General features: G+C 48.0%; 1 protein-coding gene across 1 annotated transcript in view; it reads left to right on the top strand.

Moving 5' to 3' along the window:
* The window catches only part of BCAS3 (BCAS3 microtubule associated cell migration factor), a 363,717-nt gene that overhangs the window by 334,998 nt on the left and 3,603 nt on the right, over positions 1-25,116 (top strand). Inside the window, exons 26-27 of the mRNA XM_086624898.1 lie at positions 4,586-4,753; positions 11,683-11,748. Of these exons, the coding sequence (XP_086481024.1) occupies positions 4,586-4,753; positions 11,683-11,748 (234 nt within the window). The remainder of the gene's footprint in view (positions 1-4,585; positions 4,754-11,682; positions 11,749-25,116) is intronic.

Below are 25,116 nucleotides of genomic sequence, written 5' to 3' on the forward strand. Positions count from 1 at the left end.
GCCCGTGGGGTTCTCGCTCCCGGACGGGGTTTTTCTGGGCAGCTCCGTCACGGCACGCTCGCACCGCGGTTACCGGAGCCGCCTGTGCCAAGCGCATCGGGGCTGCCTTCAGAGTCCGCTCCTGCTTCGGAAGGGGCCAGAAGAGGCAGGGGCTTGGTGATGGGCAGCCCCTCCTCTCCCTCCAAGACCGTCTCGGTCGCTCCCTGGGGTCTGCCGTCCCCAGGGCTCGGACCCCCATCCTTTCCATGAGAAGGGTGCATCTTTTCTTGATTAAAACGGGGGCAGGTCATTTCCTCTCCTATTTACTTTTATTTTTGCTCACACGTATGTTGCAATATGCAAGGTGAGGCTCAAAACTGTCAAGCCCTTTAATAGAACCATTACTGTATTTTTGGAGAACGTACTCTTTTTGATTTACTGTTCCTTAGAAGACAGGAAATGGAGCTACTTGATTTCATATTTTAAACAAAGCCGTCCAGAGGTTTAATGAAAAAAATTTCCCCTGGCTTTCGAATTAAAGGGCTATGGTGAAAGATTTAGCTTAGCTATTTTGACTTAGAAAAATAACACACTAGAAACATTAAAATATTTTGTAAAAATACTTTTTACTACTAGATTTTTCAGAGAAGAAAATAAGCTTCTCTGGTTTTCTTGGTCTTGGTTGGTAGAGCTAACTGTGAAACGAAAGGACATTTCCAAGGTTTGAGGCTGTTTGGGTTTTGTTTTTTTTTCTTTCTGTAGAATTTATTTTCCTTTTATATTAAAAGCCTTGAAACAATTGCAATGCGAAAGACAAATCCTGTGCTTCTAAGCAAGGTAATTTGGTCTGAGCAATAACAGAAGGCTTTGCCATTAATAAAATGCGAGAAACATTAAGCAGAAGGACGGGGGCCTGATCCTGCTCCATCCGGCAGCGGCGCGAGCAAAGGGCAGCGCTCGTCGGGAGGCAAATGTCAGTGGAAGGACAGAAGTGGGAGATCAGTATCAGGAGAAAATTAAAGTTTTAATAGGAAAATCCTGCGTGTGGAGCACAATTAGCTTGGAGTGTTTGGGGCAGTGTAAAGCTAAACACGCTGGAATTGCAAAACAAAGCACTTTTGACCTAGATGTTCAAGCCAAAGTTTCTGCTTGTTCCGTTTGGTTTGATTTGAGGTTGTTTTTTATTTGTAGTGCCGTGGGTCTGGGACGGTGCTCGGGCATCGTCCACAGAAGGCTGACGGTCTTAATTTCTACCCAGTTTCATCTTCAGTAAATAAGGGGAGAAGGAAACATTCTACTAGCTTGAAAGCACCACACGATCGGATGAAATATTGATGCAATTTTAAGTCAGTGGGCTTTTTTTTCCAGTGATTTAGTGAGGTCTCACCAGGATTTCACTAGTAATTGCTTGACTGAAATAAGACCTAATTTGCTTCTTTCTTGAGTTGCTTCCAAATGAGTTGGTCCTTTTAGGTGGAACCTGTTCCACCACCAAAGCTGTCTGAGGTCTGAGGGGCAGGAGGAAGGCTGGGCTTCACGCGTCGAGCTCGGATATTGGTGGCTGTCAGTAGGATTTCAGCGGTTCGGCAGCGAAGGCACGGGGTGATGCCTGTCTTCTCCCAACCCTGAGGTAATCCTCAGAATCAGCAGGAGCTTTCTCAGCCACGTTGGTTCTGCACTTACATTCCAGCTGCGGGTTTGGGGGGATTTTGAGAGCAGGACGCTCCGCCGAGGTTTATTTGTAAACTTCTCTCTGGCCGACAATGGGGAATTCGATACGTTATCAACTGAGATACTGGGATTGCAAAGGGGAGAGCGAGGCAGCCAGAAAGAGATTACAATTTAATAAATAGCAGAGATACGGTTAGCTGCTATCAGTGTAAGTTTAATGCCGTTGGCTCGTTTGCTGTCGGTAAGGATGTACGTAGGGCAAAGCACCCAAAGGCTCCTGGGGAGCAACCAGCCCATCTGCGCTTCACAGAAGAATTTCCCAAGGTGTAAAAATACCCAGGACTTAATTCTGCCTTGAAAAAATCATTTTACTTTGATATGTCTTCTGTCTGCTGATGCAATGGCAAGAAGATCCATGACAATCGGTCTTGGTTTGCCTGAAACGCTTTGGGTTTATATCAAAGAGGGACAGAGCCAGGGAAGGAGGAGGTAGGAGAGGACCTGCCTGTTCAAGAGAAGGAGAAGGAGTGAAAAGGAAGGAAAGATAAAACCAGAGCTTCACCAGCCTTACATTTTTTTACAAGAAAACTTTCTGCGCGGTTAATCCCCGTAACCTGCGTTTGCATTAACACTTGCGACCTCACACGTTGCTGCTAAGAAGTTTTGGCAGCTCTTGGCCCTGATTGCAGAGGTAACGCTGCACTTGTCTCCTTTGCTCTCGCTCAAGTATCTCAGGAGCCAGAGACCGGAGCTCGATGAAGTTTCTCCCTGTACACGTATGCAGGCGTCTTGGCAGAGCTTCAAAAGCCATTTGCCTTATTATTCATATGTCTGCTTATAGGAGCAGAAACGCTCCCATTTCTCACTTTCGGAATAAGGGCAGACACTAGCAAAGAAGAGATTTCTCATCTCTGGCACAACCCTGCAAACCCGTGGGAGCTCATCGTCTCCCCGCTGCCACCCCGGGGTTTGGGGATGTGGGTTTAAAAGCCCCCCCCAGCCCCCCGATAGCTCTCCAGGTACATGAACAGCCCTAGCAGAACCAACGGACACCGGTGGGTTCTCGGAGTGTATGTGGAGTGGGGGTCTCAGGGGCACACGAAACCGCAGAAGGATGACTTGGAAAAAAGAAGCTTCAAAAAAACACCGGATTTCGCTTTTCCCTCTGCAGTGAGGATGGCTGACAACGCGGAAATGTTGCAGAGACTTAAACATCATCGCAATTACTTCTCCTCCTCGCTGCATTTTCTCAGACAAGCTTCAAGAACCCTTGCTTTAAAACGAATTAGTAGACTGGAGTAACCTTATAAATCCAAAGACCCATTAAAAGTTGAAATATTTGGTCGTTCCTCCTCTCGGTTTAAACTGGGATTCATCCAGAGTTCAAGTGCATGTATCACATAAGAGCCACGGTCCCATTTTGTAGAGGTCCATTTTAGCGTTGATGGTTTTCTAGTGCCAGGAATCTACTCTGCAGCCAGGCAAAGAGATAAATCAGAGCTGTGCGCGCCGATGAAATTCAGGAGCCAGCAGTCACCGTTGCAGCCCATATAAATCCCTGAATGCCAGCCCTGGTGCTTTGGGCCATGCCATTAGAGTTCAAAATTATCTGCCCCTCTTTGCTGATGTATGGATTAACCGGCCGCCCGAGTGTTTACTAACGGTTATCACCCGGTACTTTGGACGTTATCAGAGGAAGGGACGCCTGCCGCGGGGCTCGGTCTCTCACCCTTTCTATTACCACCTGTCAGTGGCAGGGAGTGTGCTGTGAAGCTGTACAGTCACAGACTGCAAGTGAAGATAGTTTCTGACGGCTGATCAAAGGGGAAAACCAAAAGCCTGATAACAAGGACGCGTTTCATGTACTTTTAACTTTGAGAAACAGCGGCATTTGCATTTTTTCCCCTCGGTAGGCTTGCAGAAACCAGGCACAATAAACGCCGCGTGTTCAGTTACCTAATAGTTGAGTAAATAGTATGTGCTTGAAGCAACAAAGCATAACTGTAATCTCGTTCCAAGTGGGAATGATTTAAGTAAGCCTTCGCAGAAGACTCGCTGCATAATAAAGCAGAATAACTGTAAATTTGTGCTTTGAAGCGATCTCGAATTCAGGATCTAATCTTTGCATTCAGCAGAACATCATACCCTGTCGCGAATGAGGTAAGAACTGCCAAGTTAAGGAATTATTTCAAGTCTCTTCTGCAGGGACGTGCGCTCCGTCACAATAGCCAGCACCATCAGTAAAGCACTGCTGATGAAAGAGTCTCTGTTAGCTCACGTTTGACCTGAAATTTCACAGTGCAGGAACAGAGAAAATCCACAGATATCCCCAGACTGAAAGAAGGGCTCGTTTTTTTTCCTTCAGTCGACACACTTCAAAGACAAGGCAGAAAGCAAACCCTCCTCTGCTCCTCAGTCTACCACACGGTTGCATTTTTCTGCAGGAAAGGGATATTGGCTAAAATTTGTGCTTTTTAGCAAAGATGAAATGACTGTTTTCATTGTCCAAGATGAGAAGGGGGAAGAGTGCTCCACAGCATCCCGGTGAAAGGCGAATTGACTTTAAAAATAATTTCTAGTTGTCCAACAGGTACTTAATAACGTATATACAGTTTTTTAACATGACAGTTCCTGATTCTGTTGTCGTTTCCGTCAGTGCCGTCACGCTGATTTCCTGACTCTCGCTAACGTGAGACCAGAATCGGGTCTGTATTTTTAATTTAACTTTTTTGCATACAGCTGCTTGGCCAGAGCTGCTCAGGGCTCTGTTTGCTCCTTCTGCGCCGTTGACACCAACGTTTTAACTAATGTCCTAAAATGAGTTTTGCAGGAACTCAAAGCGCAAGGGTTTCTTTCTTTCCAATGCAAGGAATAATATGTGTGGAAGTAGTTTGGTCGTGGGGTCTCCCAAACATCTCCCGTTTGTTTGTTGAAGGTGCCTTCGACCGGAGCGTGACCTTGCTGGAGGTGTGTGGGAGCTGGCCCGAGAACTTCGGTCTCCGTCACATGTCCTCCATGGAGCACACTGAAGAGGGCCTTCGGGAGCGCCTGGCCGACGCGATGTGCGAGTCTCCCAGCAGGGACATAGTGGGATCAGGAACAGGTACAAAGAAGAGGTGTGATCAGAGATCACGTACATCTCACCCAATGGTGATTTTTTTTTTTTTTAATTTTAAGTTTTGCTTTCCCTTTTCTCTGCACACTACCTCTCTGTGAATTAACTTTTATGGGGATCTCACTTAGTGCGAGATGAGTCATTTATAAAAATAAAATAGTGGTAGGTCACATAAACATAGTGTGAGAAGCCTAAAGTAACTTAAAGAAAAACACTGGTGCTTGAAGCACCAGTACATACCAGAACAGCAGTATGGCTGTGGGAAGGGTTCTCCCTGCTCCCCGCCAACTCAGGCGCATCCCAGTCTCCGTGCAGGTTGCTGCCCTTGCCCGCCCTGCTCCGAACAATGCCATAATCACACACATCCTCCCTTTGTGTCCTGAATAGAGCCACTGCGAAGCGCTGGTTCTGTAATCCAAATTAATCCATCTTCATCAGTGTCCATTATATTGATAAATTATATCATCTGTTTAAGTAAATGGAATGGCACGTCAGAGATTATGCTGCTCAGAAGGGGCCCAGTGGTAGGAGATGCTCAGAAACGTTAAAGCGCAGTTATTGCCGTTTTATTGTCTCCATTAATTTTGACTTGCTTTAAAAAACGCCCTTTAGTAAAAGAACTGGGCCCATCTTTGATCCAGGCACCGTTCGTGTCGTGACCGGCAGCGAACAGCAGCGGCGGCTGCTCACGGCGGCTGCCAGCTCGCCTGTCGCTCCGCTGGCAGCTCGCCTGGGAAGGAGAAAAGGGGACAAGCTCCAGCAGAAGCGCACGGGCGTGCCAACCCACGGACGTTACAGCAAGGCTGCGTTGAGCAGAAGCTGTCTCTTGCTTTTGCTGTTGCCCTCGTGCGTTGCCAAGGGCCCGGTGCTGCTCCGAGCTCTCCCTGCTCTGCGCGGCTCCAGCTGGAGAAGGCTCAGGGACTCTCCCATCAGGGCTCATCCCCCTGCTTCACAGGTGGGTCGTAGTTGAGCACGTCACCCATGGCAGGTCACCAAACTGCTGCTACCTCCCACGGTTGCAAAGAAGCAGAATTTAAGCCCTTACATAGGTACAAATAGCAATAACCAAGCTGCCAAGTGGTGCAGAAGCACCTCAGAGCCCAACATCTTTCAAACTGTCTTTCCTTTGATTTCCATCTTGAAAAAGATGGAGTCAAGGGGTTGTTTATGATTCAATATTAACAGAAAGAGTTGGTTGAGCATGAAGTACAGGTCTCAGTTACAGATCTGGTGCAAATTCTCACCACCTTGCTGCCTTGGATGAGGCACTTAACGTGCCTGTGACTCCAGTGCTCCATTGTTGCAACGAGGATAGAAATCCCTCGCGTTGCTGGTGTAGAGTTTAATCAGCTCGAGTCTGCAAAGGGCTGTGAAGGTGGAAAAACAGGCTGTGAAAACGGACAAAGGCACATATTTCATCACTTGTTGACCCATACTGTGATCAGAGTGAACTCTGGGACGTTGTCCACTTCCAGTAACAGGTCAGTTCCCCTCAGGCTGTATACATCAGGGGAAAGGTGAGGGGGATACCTCCTCTGAAAGCTGGAGCCATCTAGACGTGCCAAGTTAAGGTCACTGACTGCTCCAGAGACTTCACGTTATATTGTGTTATAAACCAAGAACTTTGTCAGAGACAGCAGTCGATGTTTTCCATCCATTTTCACCAAACCCAGCTGATAGCAGTGAGTGCCAACATCTTTGGCATGAGATTAGGCTCACGGTACTGCAGGTGTCAAGACAGAAAGGAACTGTTTATAGAGATGCCATCACTGAGCTAAAATTCATCCAAAGAGATTTCTCCCTGCTTTTACTCCAGACACATAAATCTTCATAACGAGCATAAGGTAGATGCCATCTCAAAGCAGCAAACGTAAGCGGCAATAGTGAGTAACACCAGCACTGACCCAGCTCACCCCATCCCACTACCCTCCTCTCGCTGTCGTTACGCTCTGTGTTTTCCTGCCTGTCGTGGGACTCTCTCTATCACTAACACACTTTATTCTCAGGATTAGGGCATGTGGTGACTCAGTGCAGCAGAGAAAACCCAGTGATAAGGCTGTGAACTCCCCTGCCCTTTCCACTTCCACCCCCTAACCACACTTGAGCTGTTCTTACCAGCTGGCCATAAAAAGTCCTCTTCTGCTCAGATGAGACCTGGAAAACGGCAGTTGCCGAGGGAGTCGAGGGCGCTCGCCGTTTGTCGAGCCGTGGAGCGCGGTGAAGTGCCGGCGTCTGTCTGCTGGTTAATAAATGGGAGAAGATAAGCTCGGAGGTACATTAGCCTTGCTTCAAAGAAGAGGCGTCTTTGTTGGCTCGTAATAAGTAGGATAGTTTTCACTTCCCCCTCTTACATCTTGACAAAGCTAGGCTGAACTGAATTATCTATGAAAAACGTTCCGTTTTCTAGCCCAGCTCTTCCTTGGTTGGGTTCTCTTCTGCCTGGTCACCTCAATGAGATGATAGCAAAGAGTTCAGCAGAGGAGGACACCGTAAATTTGCTTGTTGGTAGTTGATTTCTATATCGGTACTGGTTCTAAAGACAGTGTTTATATTTCTGCATTGGACTCAAAATCATGGAAGTTAGAAACCTCCTTCTAACATCCAAAAATGACTTATTTTAACTCATGCATGCCTTTATGTTACGTGTGCCTTCGGTCCCTGTGTGTGCTGCTTGGATTCTCTTCAGCCCTTAAATACGCTTTCCTGAGATTTAACAAAACTTGCAAAGTCTTATTTGAACTGAAACATGAATTAATGAAAATTTCTAAGCCTGAATGTGAAGATAAGTGCACGTGCAGTGCTCGGGTGTACCACCGGACAAAGACAAAATGGGCGATAGGGTGGACAGTGAGACTTTCTCAAGTGCTCAACTGGTCCTGACATGCACTTAATGGCAAGAGATAAATAGATTCTTTTAATGCCTTAACTGTTAGGACATAGCTGACACGTAGATTTATATAGTAATCAGGGCTGATATGCTGCAGTAGTGCAGAGGAAACACGTGCTCATGGTACATGGACCGCTCCGGGGAGGAGATATTCAGTGTCTCTGCTTCTCACCCACCCCGCTGCTTCAAAGCAGGTTAGCAACGCCTCGCTGGTTCGTGGTCCTGGCTGTGGCAGAGGCAGAAATGACCCAAAGATCGGTTATACAGGAAGCATCGAACTGGAGGATGCTAAAAACATGAGGAATAATCCAGCACTTGCAAGGAAGGGGAATTAGATGGCCTGACTGGTCTTTTCCATCGCTGACTCCCACTGGTTGCCAATGGCTGTCGGACAGTGGATGGGAGAAGAAGCAGGTCTGGAAAATGACCCCCCAAAAATCTACTTTCCTTGTGACCTAAATGATAACTCCAGTCATCCAACTAGTTGACTTGATTGGGAAACCAGCTCTTCTCCTTGTTACCCAATTATCCAGATGACCCATGTCTCTCTTAAGTGGAGTCTGCTGAACATAAGCTGTCAGCCCAGATACATATTTAATCCCAAAGAAAGCGTAAATTGGCAAAGATGCAAAAAGATGTTTTTACTGCTTCAGTTTCTGTCAAACTCTCACTGAAAAAAAAAAAAATGAAGGTCTACTCACAAAATGTTAGTGGTCAGTGACCTCTTTTGCTTGTAAAGCTTCGTTTTCAAGCAGTTACAATATTTACATTTGCAGTGTAGTTTCTGAGTATGTGCTGAGCTTCACAGTGCTTTCGCAGGAAAAAAAAAAAAAAAGCAAAGCTACTGTTGTGATTTATGAAACCGTGCTTCCAGGAGACAAATCTCTCTGACAATATTCCACTCAAGCTGGACATGCAGAAATTGCCAGCGCAGGCTAGAAATCTTTCCCTCCAAAAATACTGTAATCAGTAAATCCTCTGATTTATGGATTCCTTCAACAAGTACATTTCTTAAGCTTTCAGATGCATTTTGGTCATCCCTAGGCAGAATATTGAAAATTAGTCTACAGTAAGGGCCCAAGCCTTCACAGGCTGAGCAACAGGATGTTTTCTGGAATTTATCTGTGGAAGACTATTTCTCTGGCTACCCCCTGTTTCTGTGCCACCAGAGACAGATTCCCCATGGGCTCTCTGCCTGTCCCCCCCGGCTGAGGACGGCATCCACAGCCGTGACGCTGATGTGGGTTCTTCCTGCAGAGGTATAGCACAGTCTGGTTACATCCCAGGGACCAAATACATTAGGTCCCCAGTCATGTCCACTTAAATCATAGGCTGGCGTGAAGGAAAACCAGCCTGGGATCTGTGAGCCAGTCCCAGAAAGGAGTTAGTAACACTGGGGCAGTGGCAGTGAGTGTGAACCGGTGCGGCTCGGCATCCACAGCACCAGGAGGAAAGGGATTCTCAGCCCTGGGTTCATCCCAGCTTCTCCTTCCTCCTTGACTTGGGTGAAGGGTTTGGCTGTACGTTAAATTTAGGTTCGATTTCAGTGTGATTTACCAAATCAAAACCTGTTCTCTGCATCTTCTCGCGTTTATTAGTAAAAAGCACAGAGTGCGGTGACAGAAGGGTGGATCTGTTTTTCAGGAGACTCTCACAACAGACAGGATTCCAAGGGAAAAATGGTCAATATATAAAATAAATAAGTATTCATCGCTGCTCAGGGTTTTTTATCAGGGTAGGCAATACTGCAAACTTCCTTTAGTGATAAATGTGCTGCTGCCACTGTCAAACCACTGTTTTTTCTGCCAGAAAGAGCCGCTGGAGTCCAGGCAGCGTGGAGATGCAGGATGGGGCTTACTGTGTTTGCAGTGTGCGGTTCCAGTCCGTGCCCGTCTGCCGCGTCCTCTCCGTTGCAATTTGTTTGGCTGCCTGAATGTTGTACTTACAATATTATCTAATTTATTTTGACAAAGCATGCCCACGTCTGCATTGCTGCAGTGTTTTACAAGTGGTGGAATGGTTCCGTGGACATGGAAGGGTAGAATTGCTTTTTGTGGGCATGTATCCTCTTTTTATTTAATTCATCGTGAAATCCGTTACTCTATGATAGCTCAGTTTACACTGAAGTTTATGGAGCAAAATAACTTTTTTCTCTACCCATCCTGTCTCAGGAATACATCTGAACTTGCAGTCAGAGCCTATATTAAAAACTGCAGAGCAGCCCCCCAAATTTTGCATCTCAGAACCAGCGCTATAGCTCTGGAGAGGGAAGGATGCAAATATGGCACCGTCACGGTAAATACAGCCCACAAGGTTTGCAGAATTTAAAGCCCGTTGCAAAGTTTCAGTTAAAGAAAAAATAAATAAAAAAACGGATGGCTCATTTTCTTCCCAAACTCATGCAAAATTCCAAGTCTGCCAACTACCACCTGCGGAAAGCCAGCGGCACGGCAGGCGCCGCGGAGCGCCCTGCGCCTGGCCCTCTGAAGAAACTGTCTGGATTCCTTCCAGATTTCGTGAACAAACTCATAATGCGATGAAGGAAGCTCATATGTTGAAGCAAACTCTTTAACCTGATTAATGGGATGTAAGTAAGTGGAGCTAATTAGACGTGCTGTTAGGGAATAGCCCGTATGAAACCCAGGATGGGCGCTCGGGGCGGTTGGGATCCTGGTCCCCAGCCGAAGCCGGGTGGTTACACCAGCCTGAGCTTATCTCGGGTCTTGACACCCTTGAGCTTTGCAGGGGGAAATTTTTTAAATCTTTTAAGTGAACTTTGTGGTTTGGAGAAGCGAAGTCACACACTTCATGGCGTGCATGGCCAGGGCGGGAAGCGTGCTCCGCTGCCGGAGGGAGGGGAGCAAGCTGCTGCCCTTGGATCCCAGGCACGGAGCGTCCTTCCTGGGTGGTTTCCAAAAGAGAAGATGTCTATGGTCACAAGCTGTGTTCAGAAACGAGCAGCTACCTGGACACAGATGTACCTGTACGTTTAGTTTCAGGAATAGGGTTTGCCCTGTGTAGAGCCAGAGCTTCGATCAGTGCCTTTCCATCCCTTCCTCCCTTCCTTCCTTCTTTCTTTCCTTCCTCCTCCTTTTAATTTTTCCAAGACATTTTTTCCTTTCCCTCTCCTCAGTTGCTCTTAATCCTAACCTGGACGTGGGATGTAGGAACACAGGGACACACAACACTTGGGTTTTTCCCTCCGAAGAGCATTTCTGCAAAGAGATTTCTGTGTAGGTTCAATGCAGGACCAGCTCGGGCAGCCAACACACGGGCGTATCACGTAACACCGATGCTAAAAGCAGCCTTTGAACTTTCAGAATATTCATCCCAGGGCCAGAGCTTAAATTACCCCCCTCAAATAAGAGCTCAATGCAGTTCTCCCTACAAAAGATTGGGTTGGATGAGACTCTTTTAAAAGGAAGGAGAAATCAGGGCTGTCTAGGGGCCACCGTTTTTGAAGCGCTGGAGAAGAGGAGCAGCGTTTGCATCACGCACGTTTTCACGTGATTTTGTTACTTATTTCTCACGTGTGACATGCAACAACTGCACGGTTGCCCCATGCAGGACATCACTTCAGCCTGGGCTTCTCCTTCCCTCCTGCCCAAGCCGGTGTCCTTGGAGCAGCCCCGTCTCGCAGCCCTGCCAGGGCCAACAAGGGCGTTTTTCACTTCCCAGCTATTTCCCAGGTCTCCAAATCTGCCTCACCACCAGCCCCCAGGAGATTTAGTGGAATTTCTTCCAGACTGTACATTATTTAAGGGGGTGGTGAGGGGGGACGACACCGAATGCTTGATACCACAAACGGTTCTGGTGTGAATTTAGCTTCGTTGCTGTTTGTAGAAAAAGTCTGCTGATGTTTGTAACGGGAGCACTGATCCCCCGAGACAGCTCTGACTTTCTGCCATTCGATAACAAGTTGATCAGCTGCATTTACTTATTATCTGTTGTGGTGTGGGGAGATTCCTTTTCTTTTCCTTCTTACTAAATCAAGGCATTTTTTTTAAGAAATATTTTATTTTTGATACAGACACAGCCGGTGAAGTAGCAGTAAAAAACATCACCGCAAAGAGGCACATGGCTTTGAAATGTTTTGGTATGTAACATAACTGTATTGTTATCAGGTCTTAACTTTTGCACAAAGACTATTTCTCCTTGTTCTAAAAGCAAACCCTCTCTCAGCTTTCAAAGAGTTACCTACGTAACGTGGTTGCAGGGAAACAAACCAAAAAATATCTAAGCGTCTCCAATCATGTCACAAATAACATTGTTCTATTTCTCTCCTTAAACGAACAAGAGTTTCTTTGATTTATTTTTTTTTTTTTAAGTCAAATTTAGGATTCTGCTGTTCAGAGCAGAGAGGTCACAAGGCCCTAATGTATTTAGCATTGACTGCCCTCTCTTGTAGTGCGTCTATTAGTCAGTAATTTGATTTGTACCTATTCATTTGCAGTCCCTGCAGGAGCTCTGAGCTGGCCCCAAGTATAATTGGTGCTGTCTCTATTTTTACATCATTAGATTAGCCCCGACTCCTGGCCACTTGTTGTCTGCGCTTGTCTGTCCATTTATACAACCTAATGTAACACAAAATTCATTACTGATCACATTACTTTCAACTCTGAAGCCAGCTTTGTGATAAACATTTTGTTAACCCTTTCTTGCCAGCGCGCAGACCTGCGGGGTAAATGCACTTTCCCTTTGCAGAAAAATCAATATCATAATAAAACAAAGTGCAGTCACATTTCTAGATTTGTCATTCCTCCTGCAAAAAGAAATGAGGAGAAACATATATGAGATGACTAAGTGATGTCTGCATCCAGGCATCTCGCGCTGCTGTATGCGAAATGAGCTCAGCGGTGTCCTTTCTACTACAATATAAAGAAGTGACACAAGATAGGGCCAGCACTCAATTTAAAACTTAATTTCTTACTCATCGTTCTGCAAGTGTTTTAGCTCTTCTGTGCAGGCTGTAATCGGGTTATGACATTATTGGAACTGGACATTTTTCTTCCAGTGCTTTGTCTCAAAGTAGTTAACAGAGAAGCAATTCCCTTTCTGCTTAGAGGTTTGTAACTGTGTTGGGTTTTGGTTTGGTTTGCTTTGGTTTGTGGTTTTTCTTCCTAATGATTAAGCAAATTAAGTTTCCTACTGCAATACTCCAGCATTTCACAGGACAATGTAAAGCTCCGGTCTGGCTAGCTTGGCTTTGCTCACATCTGACTGTTTTGCTGAGAACCTCCTAAAGCATTAAGCTTTTTGCATCACTGAGGCTTCTGCTATTGCTTTCAAGGAGAACAAGAGGAAAGCCACGGTAGGTATTCCTTCAGGCCTGATTCTGCAAAGGGCTGAGCATCCTTCCAGCTCTGTTTGCAGCATCATGCCCAGGAGGTGATGCTTGCTGTTCAAAGAAATATGTTTTGGTGCATGCAAAAGCTGTTGATTTTTAACAGTTTTTCTAAATTCATTTTCTGTTTGTACAGCTTGGCTTGGAAATCTGTTATTTTGAGTTTTCTAAATATTTAGAAACATTTCTCAATGTTTATGAAATCTTCCCCTTAAAAGTCCGAGTTCTGCCTCACACCGAGCGGTCCCGCACTGAGCAGGGTGAGAAGCCCAGGCAGCCATACAGGATTTTTCCATCTCTGGTTTCTATAATTACCTTGTTATTCCTTTTAGGAGCCTTTGCATGGTATTTGTGTGTAGGATACGACTTATGGCAAGCATATCTTTCTTAGTAAGTATGAGAGCCCTCGTCTCCCAGCATTTGAACCAGGACTGGTATTTTTACAGCTGTTTTGTGAGCCAAAACTCATTGCAGCTGCTGACGTGGTGGCAGAATAAAGACAAGACAGTCCCTCTCCCTCCTCCCAAGCCCAGCAGCCCCCCAGAGCCTTTCGGTATTTTGTGTTGTATTTATATTCAGTATTTCAGTGTCCCTTACAGGAGTGATTTTAGGGGTGTGCAGCATTGCTGCTAAAGCCTGGCTTGGCTAGGGGGGAAGGCGTGAGTCTCCGCTCAGCTCTGCTCCTGCCTGTGTGCCCCTCGGTCTCTGCTCCAGCTTTGCCATCCGAGCACCAGGGAGGCTGGACTGCCCCGAAATCCCCATACAACCTTACGTGACTCCCACGACCCCTTCACCGTGAAGCCAAGCCACAGTTCTGGTCGCGGCACAGGGCACACCGCGCGCTCGGCGGCGGAGGGTGCGCGGCCAGGCGGACAGCGTGCCACCACCCCGGGGTCGCGCCGTCGGCGATGGCTCGGCTGACGCGCTGGTCCCGTTTCCGCTCACGTCTCGTGTTAACTCTTTGAAAGTCTGAGCCTTTCAGTGTCTTAAAAGGACGTGCCTGCCCGTTAACGTCACGCTGGTGCCGAGGGCACCTGCCGTTCCCCGGGTTGTGGAAGGACGATGGCCCAAGTCATCGCCAAGCTCTCGCCAGCCATCCGTTGCCCTCACCAGAGCAGACGGGAGAGGAGGTGTAGAATGGAAACCCATTTATGCGATAAGTTAAGCAGTCCAACTGTTAAATGAAGGTTTCTTATTAGAGAAATAGGATGACAATCCTATTGGATTTTCCTGAGAAAAAGGACATGGAGCTAATGGAGTGAGACCAGAGGAGGGCCACGAAGATGATCCGAGGGCTGGAGCACCTCTCCTATGAAGACAGGCTGAGAGAGTTGGGGCTCTTCAGCCTGGAGAATAGAAGGCGCCGGGGAGATCTTCTAGCAGCCTTCCAGTACTTAAAGGGGGCCTACAGGAAAGCTCGAGAGGGGCTTTTTACAAGGGTGTGTAGTGATAGGACAAGGGGTGCAACGGCTTTAAACTGAAAGAGGGCAGATTTAGATTGGATCTAAGGAAGAAATTCTTCCCTCTGAGGGTGGTGAGGCACTGGAACAGGTTGCCCACAGAAGCTGTGGCTGCCCCATCCCTGGAAGTGTTCAAGGCCAGGTTGGATGGGGCTTTGAGCAACCTGGTGTAGCGGAGGGTGTCCCTGCCCATGGCAGGGGGGTTGGAACTAGATGATCTTTGAGGTCCCTTCCAACCCAAACCATTCTATGATTCTGTGAAGAGTGAGTCACCAAACAGCAAAATACACATTAATGCAGCAAAACCCTCAGCAGTAAAAGTAAGGTCAGAAGCTAAATCAATTAAAATATTCCAACCCTCTGAGCCTGCAGCTTTCAGTCCGCTCAGCCACAGAGGCCCCTCTTCCACCGCGCGATCTGCTCCTCACACTTCGGTGTCAGGAAGCACAGGTCCTGCCATGGGCTCCCAAAGTGCCACCTCCACCAGCTCCAAGGGTCTTCTCCCACCCGTTCCAATGCCGTATCGTTTCCGATCGTCGTACCGTAGCCTGCAGCCCTGCTGTCACCTCTCATCACCCTGCCACGTTTCTCTAACAGAATATCAGACAAATAGTAACCTGATTTTTCTGATAATCTAGCCTTGCTATCCACGGTGGAGTCTAAGAACGTCAGGGCTGGGGGCCGTATCCGTCCTTAATGGTGATGTTCTTCGCTATCTGATGGTTGCAGTGTGTCTAGTGGAGATGGTCGGGCAGAAAGTGGGAAGGGGAACAGAGGGCAAGGGAAAAAGAGAGACTAAAAAAGCAAAGGAGATTTTGGCTGGGGGAGGATCTCTCTGATCGATGGAGAGGGAGACTCCCAGGAGCGCGTCCCATGGGACTGGGTCTGATGGCTGCCCCGGGAGGAGGCAATGCTGGGAATGGTGAGTTCTCCTTGAGGTATATATTGTAATTTGTGGTATGAAAAGATTAGCTTTCCTTCCATTCCTAGCCTGCTGTCTCCCCACCATGGATAATATATAAAACAGTAGACTTTTATTCATTAACATTTATGGGAAAATGTTAATATTAAACTGTAAGTGAAAAGCCCTATCTTATTGAATTCTTCTGCTGTGTTATTGGGAGCCTAATTACATTTTGCATTTAAATAAAAACCAGATGACGTTCAGGACGGTCAGGCAAGCATTCTGTAAGTGAGAATTTATCTTGCGATCTGGGTAAACAATGTCTCATCATTTAACAGTTATTATAAATAATGGGTTTTTAAGCACTTTGCTGGGAGTTCATATTGGCTCCACGCGGGTTGCACTAAGGGAGAGAGAATTTCAGTGACATCTTCCAGGCATCCGGTGAGGAGGAATCATATCCTGAGCTCACTTCTCAAGCTGCAGCAGTTTTCATCCTCCTCTGTTTATTATTGCTCAATATCGCGCGCACCATCGGCTGACAGAAAAGAACTAAGAGCAAGAAAAATGGCAGATGGGTTGGAAGCATTTTGAGAACGGAGAAGCGGTGTGTGCCGCTGCCCCAGCGGCCGTGGAAGGTGTGCGGGACCCCTGCGGAGGTTCGTGCAACTGCTTGAAACCTCCGAAGGCACATTGTTCCCATAAAAATGGTGCTGCGTAAAAGTTGTGCGTTCGCAAAGGATGAAAAAGATGTTGAGGCAAAACGTAAAGGCAGAAAGATAACAGACTGGCTGCTTTTTTCCTGCGTTTCTTCTGGTGCCCTCTTAAATGACATCACTGGTAATTACGTGGTTGGTAATGCGTCAGCTAATTTAGAAAAAGAGTAAAACTCCTAAAAAATGTAAATAGCTTTTTCCCCACTTCTGTTGTTTATATTCTGCGTTTCGTTCCTGTCGCTTCAGAGGCGGCGGCGGTGCTTTTGTTGCTGGCTGGCGTGTGGTCTGTGCTCCGTGTTCCTCAGGCACCAGCAAGAACCTCCGAGATGTGTCCAAGGCTCTTCCTGTTGCAGGCAGGGAGCAGCTTCCCTACAGTCTGTCCCACATCCCAGCGAGGAAGGAATTAGTTTTCCATGCAGAAATAGGTGGTAAGGGGATGGCGTTTTTTAAGCCACGATTTGCTGTTGTGACAAGGTACAGAATTTGGGAGTGCTTGATGCTGGCTGGTGGCGTGTCACCTCCTGATGGGCCAGGAAGCCACCCACCCTGTGAAACAGCTGTTCCAGGACATAAACTGTTCACTGCCTTTCTTGAGGTTAGACACTTTATCCTGTTTTCCAAGACCCCCGCAGCTAAAACACCATCATCCTCTATTTATGTATTTATTTATGGCATTTATTTGTCATTTCCTTGGTCAGTGACTTTCTCAGTATCTGCCCAACACATGAACTCTGTGTTTACATCAAAATCCGATGGTGTTGTGAAAGACAAAGGGTCAGTATCGCTTCTCCGACTGCTTCCAAAGATGTTTTTCTGGGAACGCTGCAGGCAGGAAGATGTCGGCAGGATCAGGAGCCAGGACCTGCCCCGTTCCCTGCACTCCGGCTCGGTGGCACGGCACGGGAGCGAGGGGCTGCAGGTGGCTGGGGATGGCGAGCGCATGCACAACCCTGGGCATGGCAAGCAGGGTGGAAATGGTGGAGGTTCTCCAAGCAGATACAGGTAGCACCGTGCCGAGGGACCCAGGAGCCGTGGCGCGTGCTGCCGAGGATGCACACGGACATCTTGCTGGTCTGACTTTCTCCTAAGACAGAGCACAGCCTTCCCATGGACGGCATCTCCCGCCTGTTCCCAGATCCCAAGCAGCTCTTCCCATCGCTAGGCCAGGCTGTCAGGTGGAAATGACATTTGGAGGCATTAATCAAAGGACAAATGAACCCAACAGCCTTCCTCCCTCATCTGCAGCCACGGAGGCAGCAGTGGGTAGATGAATTGTACAGGGGCAGATCCCTAACCTGAAACCTAGGCATGCTTTTTTGCCTTCACTTCTGTTTACTACTTTTATCTGCACCCTTGAAAAAAAAAAAATCTTTAGATGATATCGTGCCAGTGTTGCGTTGCCGCTTTGGTTTATGTTTTGGAAACGTGGCTGGTCACCCATCAAAAGGAAAACTCTGGAGAAGAACAAGGTGAAGAGCAGGTAGTTCTGTTAATGTCACTGCTGGGTGCACATCAAGGCAGACCCTGCACAGCTGGAGGTGGTTTAAATTGCCTTTGATGTGGGACGTGGCCGCAGGGATGCCTTGGTTTGCCTTTAGGTCTTCTAGATTTCACACAAGAGCCGCCTCCGCCACGCGCTCGTCGTCGCAGCTTGTTCACGCGTTCGGCAGCACGTGTGAGCGTGCGACTAACGAGGCAGAGTATATTAGGATCAATATTCGGAATAGTGTTTAAAATACGACTTTCAACAAGGGAAAACGTCCAGTTGACTTTTTTTCCAGCTGCCTTCTGGTTTCATGCGAACCAACGCCAACTGCTGTGCTGAACAACTCCATTAACAAAGGGCTGAATTAAGCTTCGGATGTCATTTTTATCAAGGCTCTTTCATATTTATGTCTAACATCAGAATTTGGAGCTGTGTAAATAAGGCAGAGTGTATTAAAAGCCTCAAGCAATCCGGCAAGAGAGCGAGCCCACAAGGTTGGCCTGTTGTTTTTCCAGGCTCGGTTAATACTCAATCTAGGTAGAGACGTGATTTTAAGAGTACCGCTGCGAGTTTTGAGTGCTTCGTAAAATTAGGTCTGTGTTTAGAAAATGGGTCTGCTCGAAGCAGCGATGTCAACATAATCTTGAAAATAATTGACTAAATAGACCAAATAAGTTGCGTTTGGAACTAGGGTTATTTGGAAGGGTTTGGAGTTTCTCGGCGACACTAAAAGCAGCGCCGGGAAGACGAGAGGAGGAGACCTCTGCTCCTTAGATCCACACCTGAGCCTTTCTGATTGGAGAGCCTTGGACCGTTGCGATGAGCAGACAAGGCTGAGTCCGCGGTGACATCATTTCGTGAGCTTCAACAAAACTCTTCTGATTCAGACCAGCTGAGCATCTGCTCCCCCCAAACTTTTAACTTTTCCTTTGAATCAAACCCAAATTCCGGTCCAGTCGAGCCTCCTCCTCACCATCCATCTGCTCCAGGGAGCCAGCCCCGAGCCTCTCGGTACCTTTCCCACTGGCCCAAAAGGCCACTTCATGTCAGGAGTGCTAGAAGCTGTGCCAGAATTATTTTGCTTCGTAACGTTATATGGTTTTAAAACAAACTCAGCGATACATTTGTGTCAGAAGTACATCCTGCACGTATGTGAGGTGCACACTCCGAGCGTGGAAGTTCTCCTCCTCCGAGGTTGCCTTGTCTTCCTAACAGGGTTAGTAAGGAGGCCCACTAACCGAGGTGGCTTTGCAAGAGGGGAAAAAAATAGGTCTTAGACATGAAAGAAAATGCTGAAATTTGGAGGATCAGGCGTGTCTGAAATCCCCCGTTCAGCGTATCGGTGAGGGGCTGCCCAGACCCTGAGGTCATCACCAGGTCTGTGGTTTGGACCCTCAAGCAGCTTTTCCTTACCCAGCTTTTTTGCTGGGACTGTTCGGCCGAGCCCGGGAGAGGAGGAGGAGAAGGGACCCCAGCGCTCCCCCAGAGCCCCCGGCCGTGGGCTCCTGCACCATGGCTTTGCTGCAGCCACCTTTGAAACAGAACCAGGACCCCTCCTTGCCCCGAGATCTTGGGTGGCCCCATCTCTGGTGGGAAGGGCGGTGCGTAGATCCCCGCGGTGGGTCCAGACCTGCTCTGGATAGAAGTGTGGTGGTTTCAGAAATAGGAGGATCGCCTCCAAAACTCCCAAGCAAGATCCAAAGAGTCCAGAGGGCGTAGGACACAGACCTGGTAGGTGTCGTGAGCACGCAGATTATGTTGAGTTTGTGTTTTCCTTTGTGGAGTGGGAGGCTGATGGAGGGGTCCACTGCTGAGCAACCCGAGGTGCTCCCAGAACCCTGGGAACGAGAGACCAAACCCAGGAATTTTAATACAGTGTTTTTCTCTGCAAATGGTTTTGGTCTGATATACACAGATGTGCTGCTTGCGTAACTGAAGATACGAAAGAGTTCTGCCTAAAAACATTAAAAAAACTTGCATAGAGGCTGCTTGCACAGGAAAGCGTGCATTGCGTATGAGATACGTTATATATAGGATTTATAGTAGCAACACACTGAAACTTTCAAGATGGGGTATGGGGAATTCCTTTAAACCCAAACAACTGCATCTGCACATTCATTTTAAAAACTCTTTGAGAAATCTTGCACAAGGAGTCGTAGGCTTCCACGATGTGGCTGGGCTACAGAAATTATTTTCTGTAAGCGTTTGACTGTTGGAGCTTTTGAAATTTCACATGCCGACTAAAATCGGTAACTCATCCTTCTGAAGTGCCGTTTATGTAGGAAAATATCCTAAACCTCTTTGCAAAAATATACAGCTCTAGGAAACTTGAGATTATTTTTTAAAAGCACTGCAGTCATTGTGAAAGTGCCTATCATGAAGAATATTCTCTCTCTAAATGCTAGTCCTTTATCTACTGCACTTTTAACCTTCCATAAAACGCTCAGAGTCAAGTCTGGCAATATGCCAAAGTCTTGGGTCTCCTACTCCATGGACTCGAGTCATATGGAGCTTTTTGGGTTCTCTTTTTAAAGGAAAAAACAAGCTGCTTGCTTGGGATTTTTTGCCTTTTTCTTGCCTTTTTTTTCTGGTAGACAAAATTCTTCCAAAGTTCATGCATGAAAATGTTTTGTCCGTATCTCAACAATCTCTTCGTGCCTGAAGTAAACCCAGACATTTATGTAAGTTCAGATGTCCTCGCCGTTTCATAAGCGTTAGTTGTTTGACATCTTCGCGTTGAAATGAGGCACTAGAAATGAAATTTGCAGTCTCGGAGGGACTCTGATGTTCAGAAGGCTCAGTCTTCATTCCCCTGGTTATCTTCTGCCTCCTGTACCTCCTCATCTCCTTGCTAGATCCTGCCACCTTTTTTCCAACATGCCAGGTTTCATCGCCCAGTGCATGGCACTAACGAGCTCTGCGTGGATTCAGCGTGAGAGTTCTCGTAAGGCAGTTTGACAGTAACTAATATTTTACATAGGCCACTGGATTCTGATTTCAGAGAAGTTGTTCAGGCGGCGTTTCCCAGTCTTTTTGACTTTGCAAATTTAATGTCAGTGCTTTTGTGGCGTCTCAACATCTTTCAGGTTGCAGCAGCATGAGATGGTCTTAATACAGGAATTTCTTTTCAGTGTTTAAATGCTGTAGTGTTACATCCTCTCTTTTGAATGGAGTTTAAAAATCTCTTTTCTGAAACTGCTGGTTTAAAAAAAAAAAAAAAAAGGAAAAAGAAACAGTTCTTAGGAGCAGGTCTATCTTGGCCACTGAAAGCATCGCAGGAAGTGGGTCCCCATGATGATTCCGGAGCGCGGGGGGACTGGCACGGGTTGATGGCTTCTGCGGGAGCAGAGCATGGGGCTTGGGGCAGGGAGCAGCTTTAATTGACTTTTAAACAGTATCGTAATCATACGAACTTGTAAACAATATGGCCATATGCAAAGCTGGGAACCGACTTTGCGCTCCCTTTGGAAGGGAGCAACGTAAAAAGATGTTTGCCTGGAAATTTCTTTTCAGCCATCTCAGATTAAAAGGAGCTTGGAAAATGAAGAGCTTTAAGGAGCAGTTGGTGCTTTCGTTTCACTACAATTTAATAGGAACGATTTTTGCTTCGCCGAATACCCAAAAGTGCAGGTTCCCCCAGGGGTGTGATGTCCCCCCACCCTCACCCCAGTTGGGTATCAGCTTTGGAGCCCTTTTCTACCTCGGGCTGCACCGTCCCCGTCCCGGGCAGCGGCACCGGGTCCCGTGGGGACCAGTTATGGTGTTTGTAGTGAACGTTCTTGCAGGAATTGGAGCCAAAAGCGCCCAGCTGAGTTTGGGATGTTGTCTAAACACGGAGAGACGCAGAGCTTACGTGGAAAAGTGCGTGCCGGCGTGGAGGGGAGCGGAAGTTGCGCGTCGGGGGCTGGCGCGAGCTCCTCCGTGGGAGCGCATCCCGCTCCCTTCGGCAGCGATCGGTAAAATCGAAATGTTTAACTAATGCGTTCACGGGGGGAACGCTGTGTAAATTACAAACAGTTTAAGAGATCCTCAAGGCTTCCATTGTGCTAATACAAATTGCCTTTTAGCGTTGGCTTTATACGGGATCCTTCTGAATGAGAATCCAGATGGCAGAAGCTACATCGTTATTATTCATTACAGTTAATAAGTAACACTCAGAAGCCCCAGTCAGCCCTGCGAGTGCCCCGCGATGGGCATTGTGCGAATGTTAAGGGTGAAAAATCAGTCCTTGTCGCAGAATATTGCAGGATTTCAGTTAAAGACAAGAAAGTACGAAGGGCCCTTAATATTTGCCTGCAGGAGCACAGAGCCGGCTGCCGTTCCGAGAGCTCCGTCTGCAGGGAGGCTGCCGGCTCCTCCTCCGAACAGGGGAAATTATCTTAGATTTTCAAATGAAGCTCTGATTTTGCCCTTTTAGCCGCTCGTTCCAAAACTGCTCGCAGCTGGGGTAGAGGTGGTTTCCGTAGGCAGCCCCTCGTTTCTCTCCGCCGCCGCTGGAAAGGACCCGGCTGGCATCCTGCGTTCGGGAGGGGGCCCAGCGCGCTCCCGCGCTCGCTGCCCGGCGGGTTCCCCGAAACAATTGCCGTGAATGACAGAAATGAAATCGAGGAGATTCGAGCCCTCCTGGCCATTACCCCGCTTCCTGCATTCCTACTTGTTAATTGTCTAATTCCTAACGAGTCTTCAGGCGTCTGATGGACTTTCGGCTGCGTGCTCGCTCCGACGCTTCCTTCCCTCCCCTCCTCGGCCTCCTCTCTCGCCAGAGACCTTGTTCCTTTAAAAAAAATGCCATCCTTGAAAATCAGAAATACTCAGCCCGGCAAAAGGAAAAGGGAACTTGACATTAGTTGAGCTTGAAAGGCTCAGTGCTGTGAAAAGTGACTGACGTGTGAAAAGAGGCTACAATTAGTTCTTTCCCCGAGCGCTCTCCCATTCAGTCCAGGGTCACTCCTTCAGCGAGCTGCGGCTTTGAGGGTAATGCGTTGTGACAGTTTGAGATTATGAAGAATAATTCTTGCATTCAGAGTTGCTGCCGCTTCCCCGCTGCCCTGACACATCAGGCTGCTGTCATTGTATCAGTTATCCCGGCCGCAGCTCCGCCGGGCTGTGCCGGAGCCTGGGCAGCCCTCGGTAGGTAAGAGGAAAGGATCAGCTCTTCCAGAAAAGGGTTTTGGAGGATGTTTTGAAACTGGTGCTTAGCAGGGGGAAGTAAACAGAGAGAAGGGAAAAACCATTAGAAGGAATAATGCGCTGGAGATGAGATTTTTGAGTAGACATAAAGGAGATGCCATGGCTCGGAGTGGACCACTCCAGCGAGAGCACAAGTAAGGCAGGCAGCATAATTTATGAGTGTTCCGGGCAAAAGAGGGCTATATAGATTTTCTTCAGGCATTGAATTAATGCGCCCTATAAAACGGTTTCACATTTAAGCTTGGCATGGCTTTGTACCTTTCTAGATTCCATGGGGTCCTTTGGCAGTTCCTGGAGCTTTCTGGAATTGAGGGGGCAGCTGCCTCACTGGGCGCGGGATGGCACCGCTCCCCTGGACCTGAGCACCCGAGCTGTCCCAAGAGCAGCTTCTCTTCCTCATCCTCCTCCTCCTCCAGCTCCTCCTCCTCTCCCCACCTTGGCAGCCAACTCGGGGACAGTGGAGAGTGGCATGGGTGGCACAACAAGGGACATGACGGTCGGGCTGCACCGTGGCCGTTGGGAAACTGAGCAGAAAGAAACCTTTCATGGAAGGTTCCGTTTCCAATTTCTCCTGTGGGGGTGTGGGCAGAGCGCTGGAAGCCATGCCACGCTGAGAGCAGCCAGCGTTTGCTTCGTGCCACCTTTAGTGCCCCGTTGCTCTCCCAGCAGCATCGGTGTTCCCGCAGCCCCCAGCATGCCAGACACCGCAGGGCCATGGGAGGGGGACCCCAGCTGGCCACTGGCCACCCCACCTTCCCCGCTCCCCACCACCACTCCTCTCCACAGAGGCGAGGGTTTTCCTGCCACCACCTTCACCGCGGCAGAAAGCGCATGTGCCCTGAAAATCCCTGTTATTCGGGGACCCCAGGCGATGCCAGCGGTGCCCGTTACTGTCACTGTCACATCACAGGCGAGGCTGTTCCTGGCTCCCCTCAAGTGACTTTCTCCTCATGGCTCCAGCAGATGTTCCTGCTCCTTCGCCTTTTTTTTCCCCATCTTCTTTTATTTTTTAGGGCAGTCAGGACTTTGTGAGTCGTTTCCTCCAGGGACGTGGGCAGGTTTTAGTATTTACGTTTCCAGTATTAGCATTTATTTGTATTTGTGTTTGTTTTTCACGGGCTTTTGAAAGCCTCAGGGAGCCATTTATGGGGCCAAAATAATGCAAGTGCTGGTCTTCTCACAGTATTTCATTTCCTTGATGGTGGAAATGCTACGAGAAGAGCAGGTCTCATGTTGTTTTGACCCCATAAATAGCTCCCAGAGGCCCCTCTCTTCCTTCTCCCACCCACTCCCCCCCCAAATCAAATATTTAGGTTTCTGCAAAGCTGGACTTCTCAGCCCTGGTTATCTTGCTTCAGCAGAAGCAAATTGCAGTTATTACAAAATAGCCAGAGAGTCTATAAGGCCGAATGGGTTTTATATGATGCACAATTTGTTGGCTACTGTACAAGTTCATTAAAGTATATCATAAGAGGTTGTTTTACTGGTACATTTAAGGAAGTTAATAGATCTCGACAGTATATGCATGGGGGAATGCAGATACAATAACCCTCAGACATGCTGGGGCCAAGTCCATTCCTGGCGTAACTCCACCGAAGTAAACGAAATCACCAGCCAGGCGGCCGTGTCCTGCGCTGCCGGCGCGGCGCTGAGCCTCGATCCTTCACGGCCACCGCCGCTCCGGGCTCTCCTGCTGCTTGCCCCCCTCTTTCCATGGGGGGATCCTGGGCTTTGCTTCTGTTTTGTGTTTTTCAGCAAGCGTGTTCCCAGCGCAGAGGACATCAGTGGTCTGACCGGTTACATGACACATCTTATTTTGGTCTGGGAAGTATTTCAGCTCCTCTCAGCCATGCCGTGGGGCTCGGCTGCTCCATGCCGGGGCGGTGGGAGGGCAGCGCTGCCTGTCTGCAGGGACCTGCCTCTCCTGGTACCCAACGGCCCCATCACGCCGTGTGGCTCCTTCTGCACTTGATGGGTCTATCCAGGCATCAGCTCTATCAGAAATCGGCCCCAGTTTTTAACCTCATAATAAGAAGGGTGTCCCAATGCCATGGAGCCATTCCCAGCCTTGTCTGAGCTTCCCATGGGAATGGCATCAATGTTCCTGTGCACGTGCCTCTGCCACACCCTGCTCTGCTGGAAGGATTAGGGGGGAAAGATAATATTTTGGGCTAGACTTTTTTTTTTAATTATATTTTTTCTTAATGAAACAGCTGGGGGAAAAAATGGAGTAATTTGGGGGAACTTAGGAAAATGTGCTGGCTGTGGTCCTAGGGGTCATACGTGCAGCGCACGTAGTCCCTGGTGACCGTGTAACAGCTAATTGCGCGTCTCGCGTGACCCGGCCGTGCACGAGAGCCGGGC

The sequence above is a fragment of the Tauraco erythrolophus genome, chromosome 21, assembly GCF_009769465.1.
Source record: "Tauraco erythrolophus isolate bTauEry1 chromosome 21, bTauEry1.pri, whole genome shotgun sequence".
NCBI lineage: Eukaryota > Metazoa > Chordata > Aves > Musophagiformes > Musophagidae > Tauraco > Tauraco erythrolophus.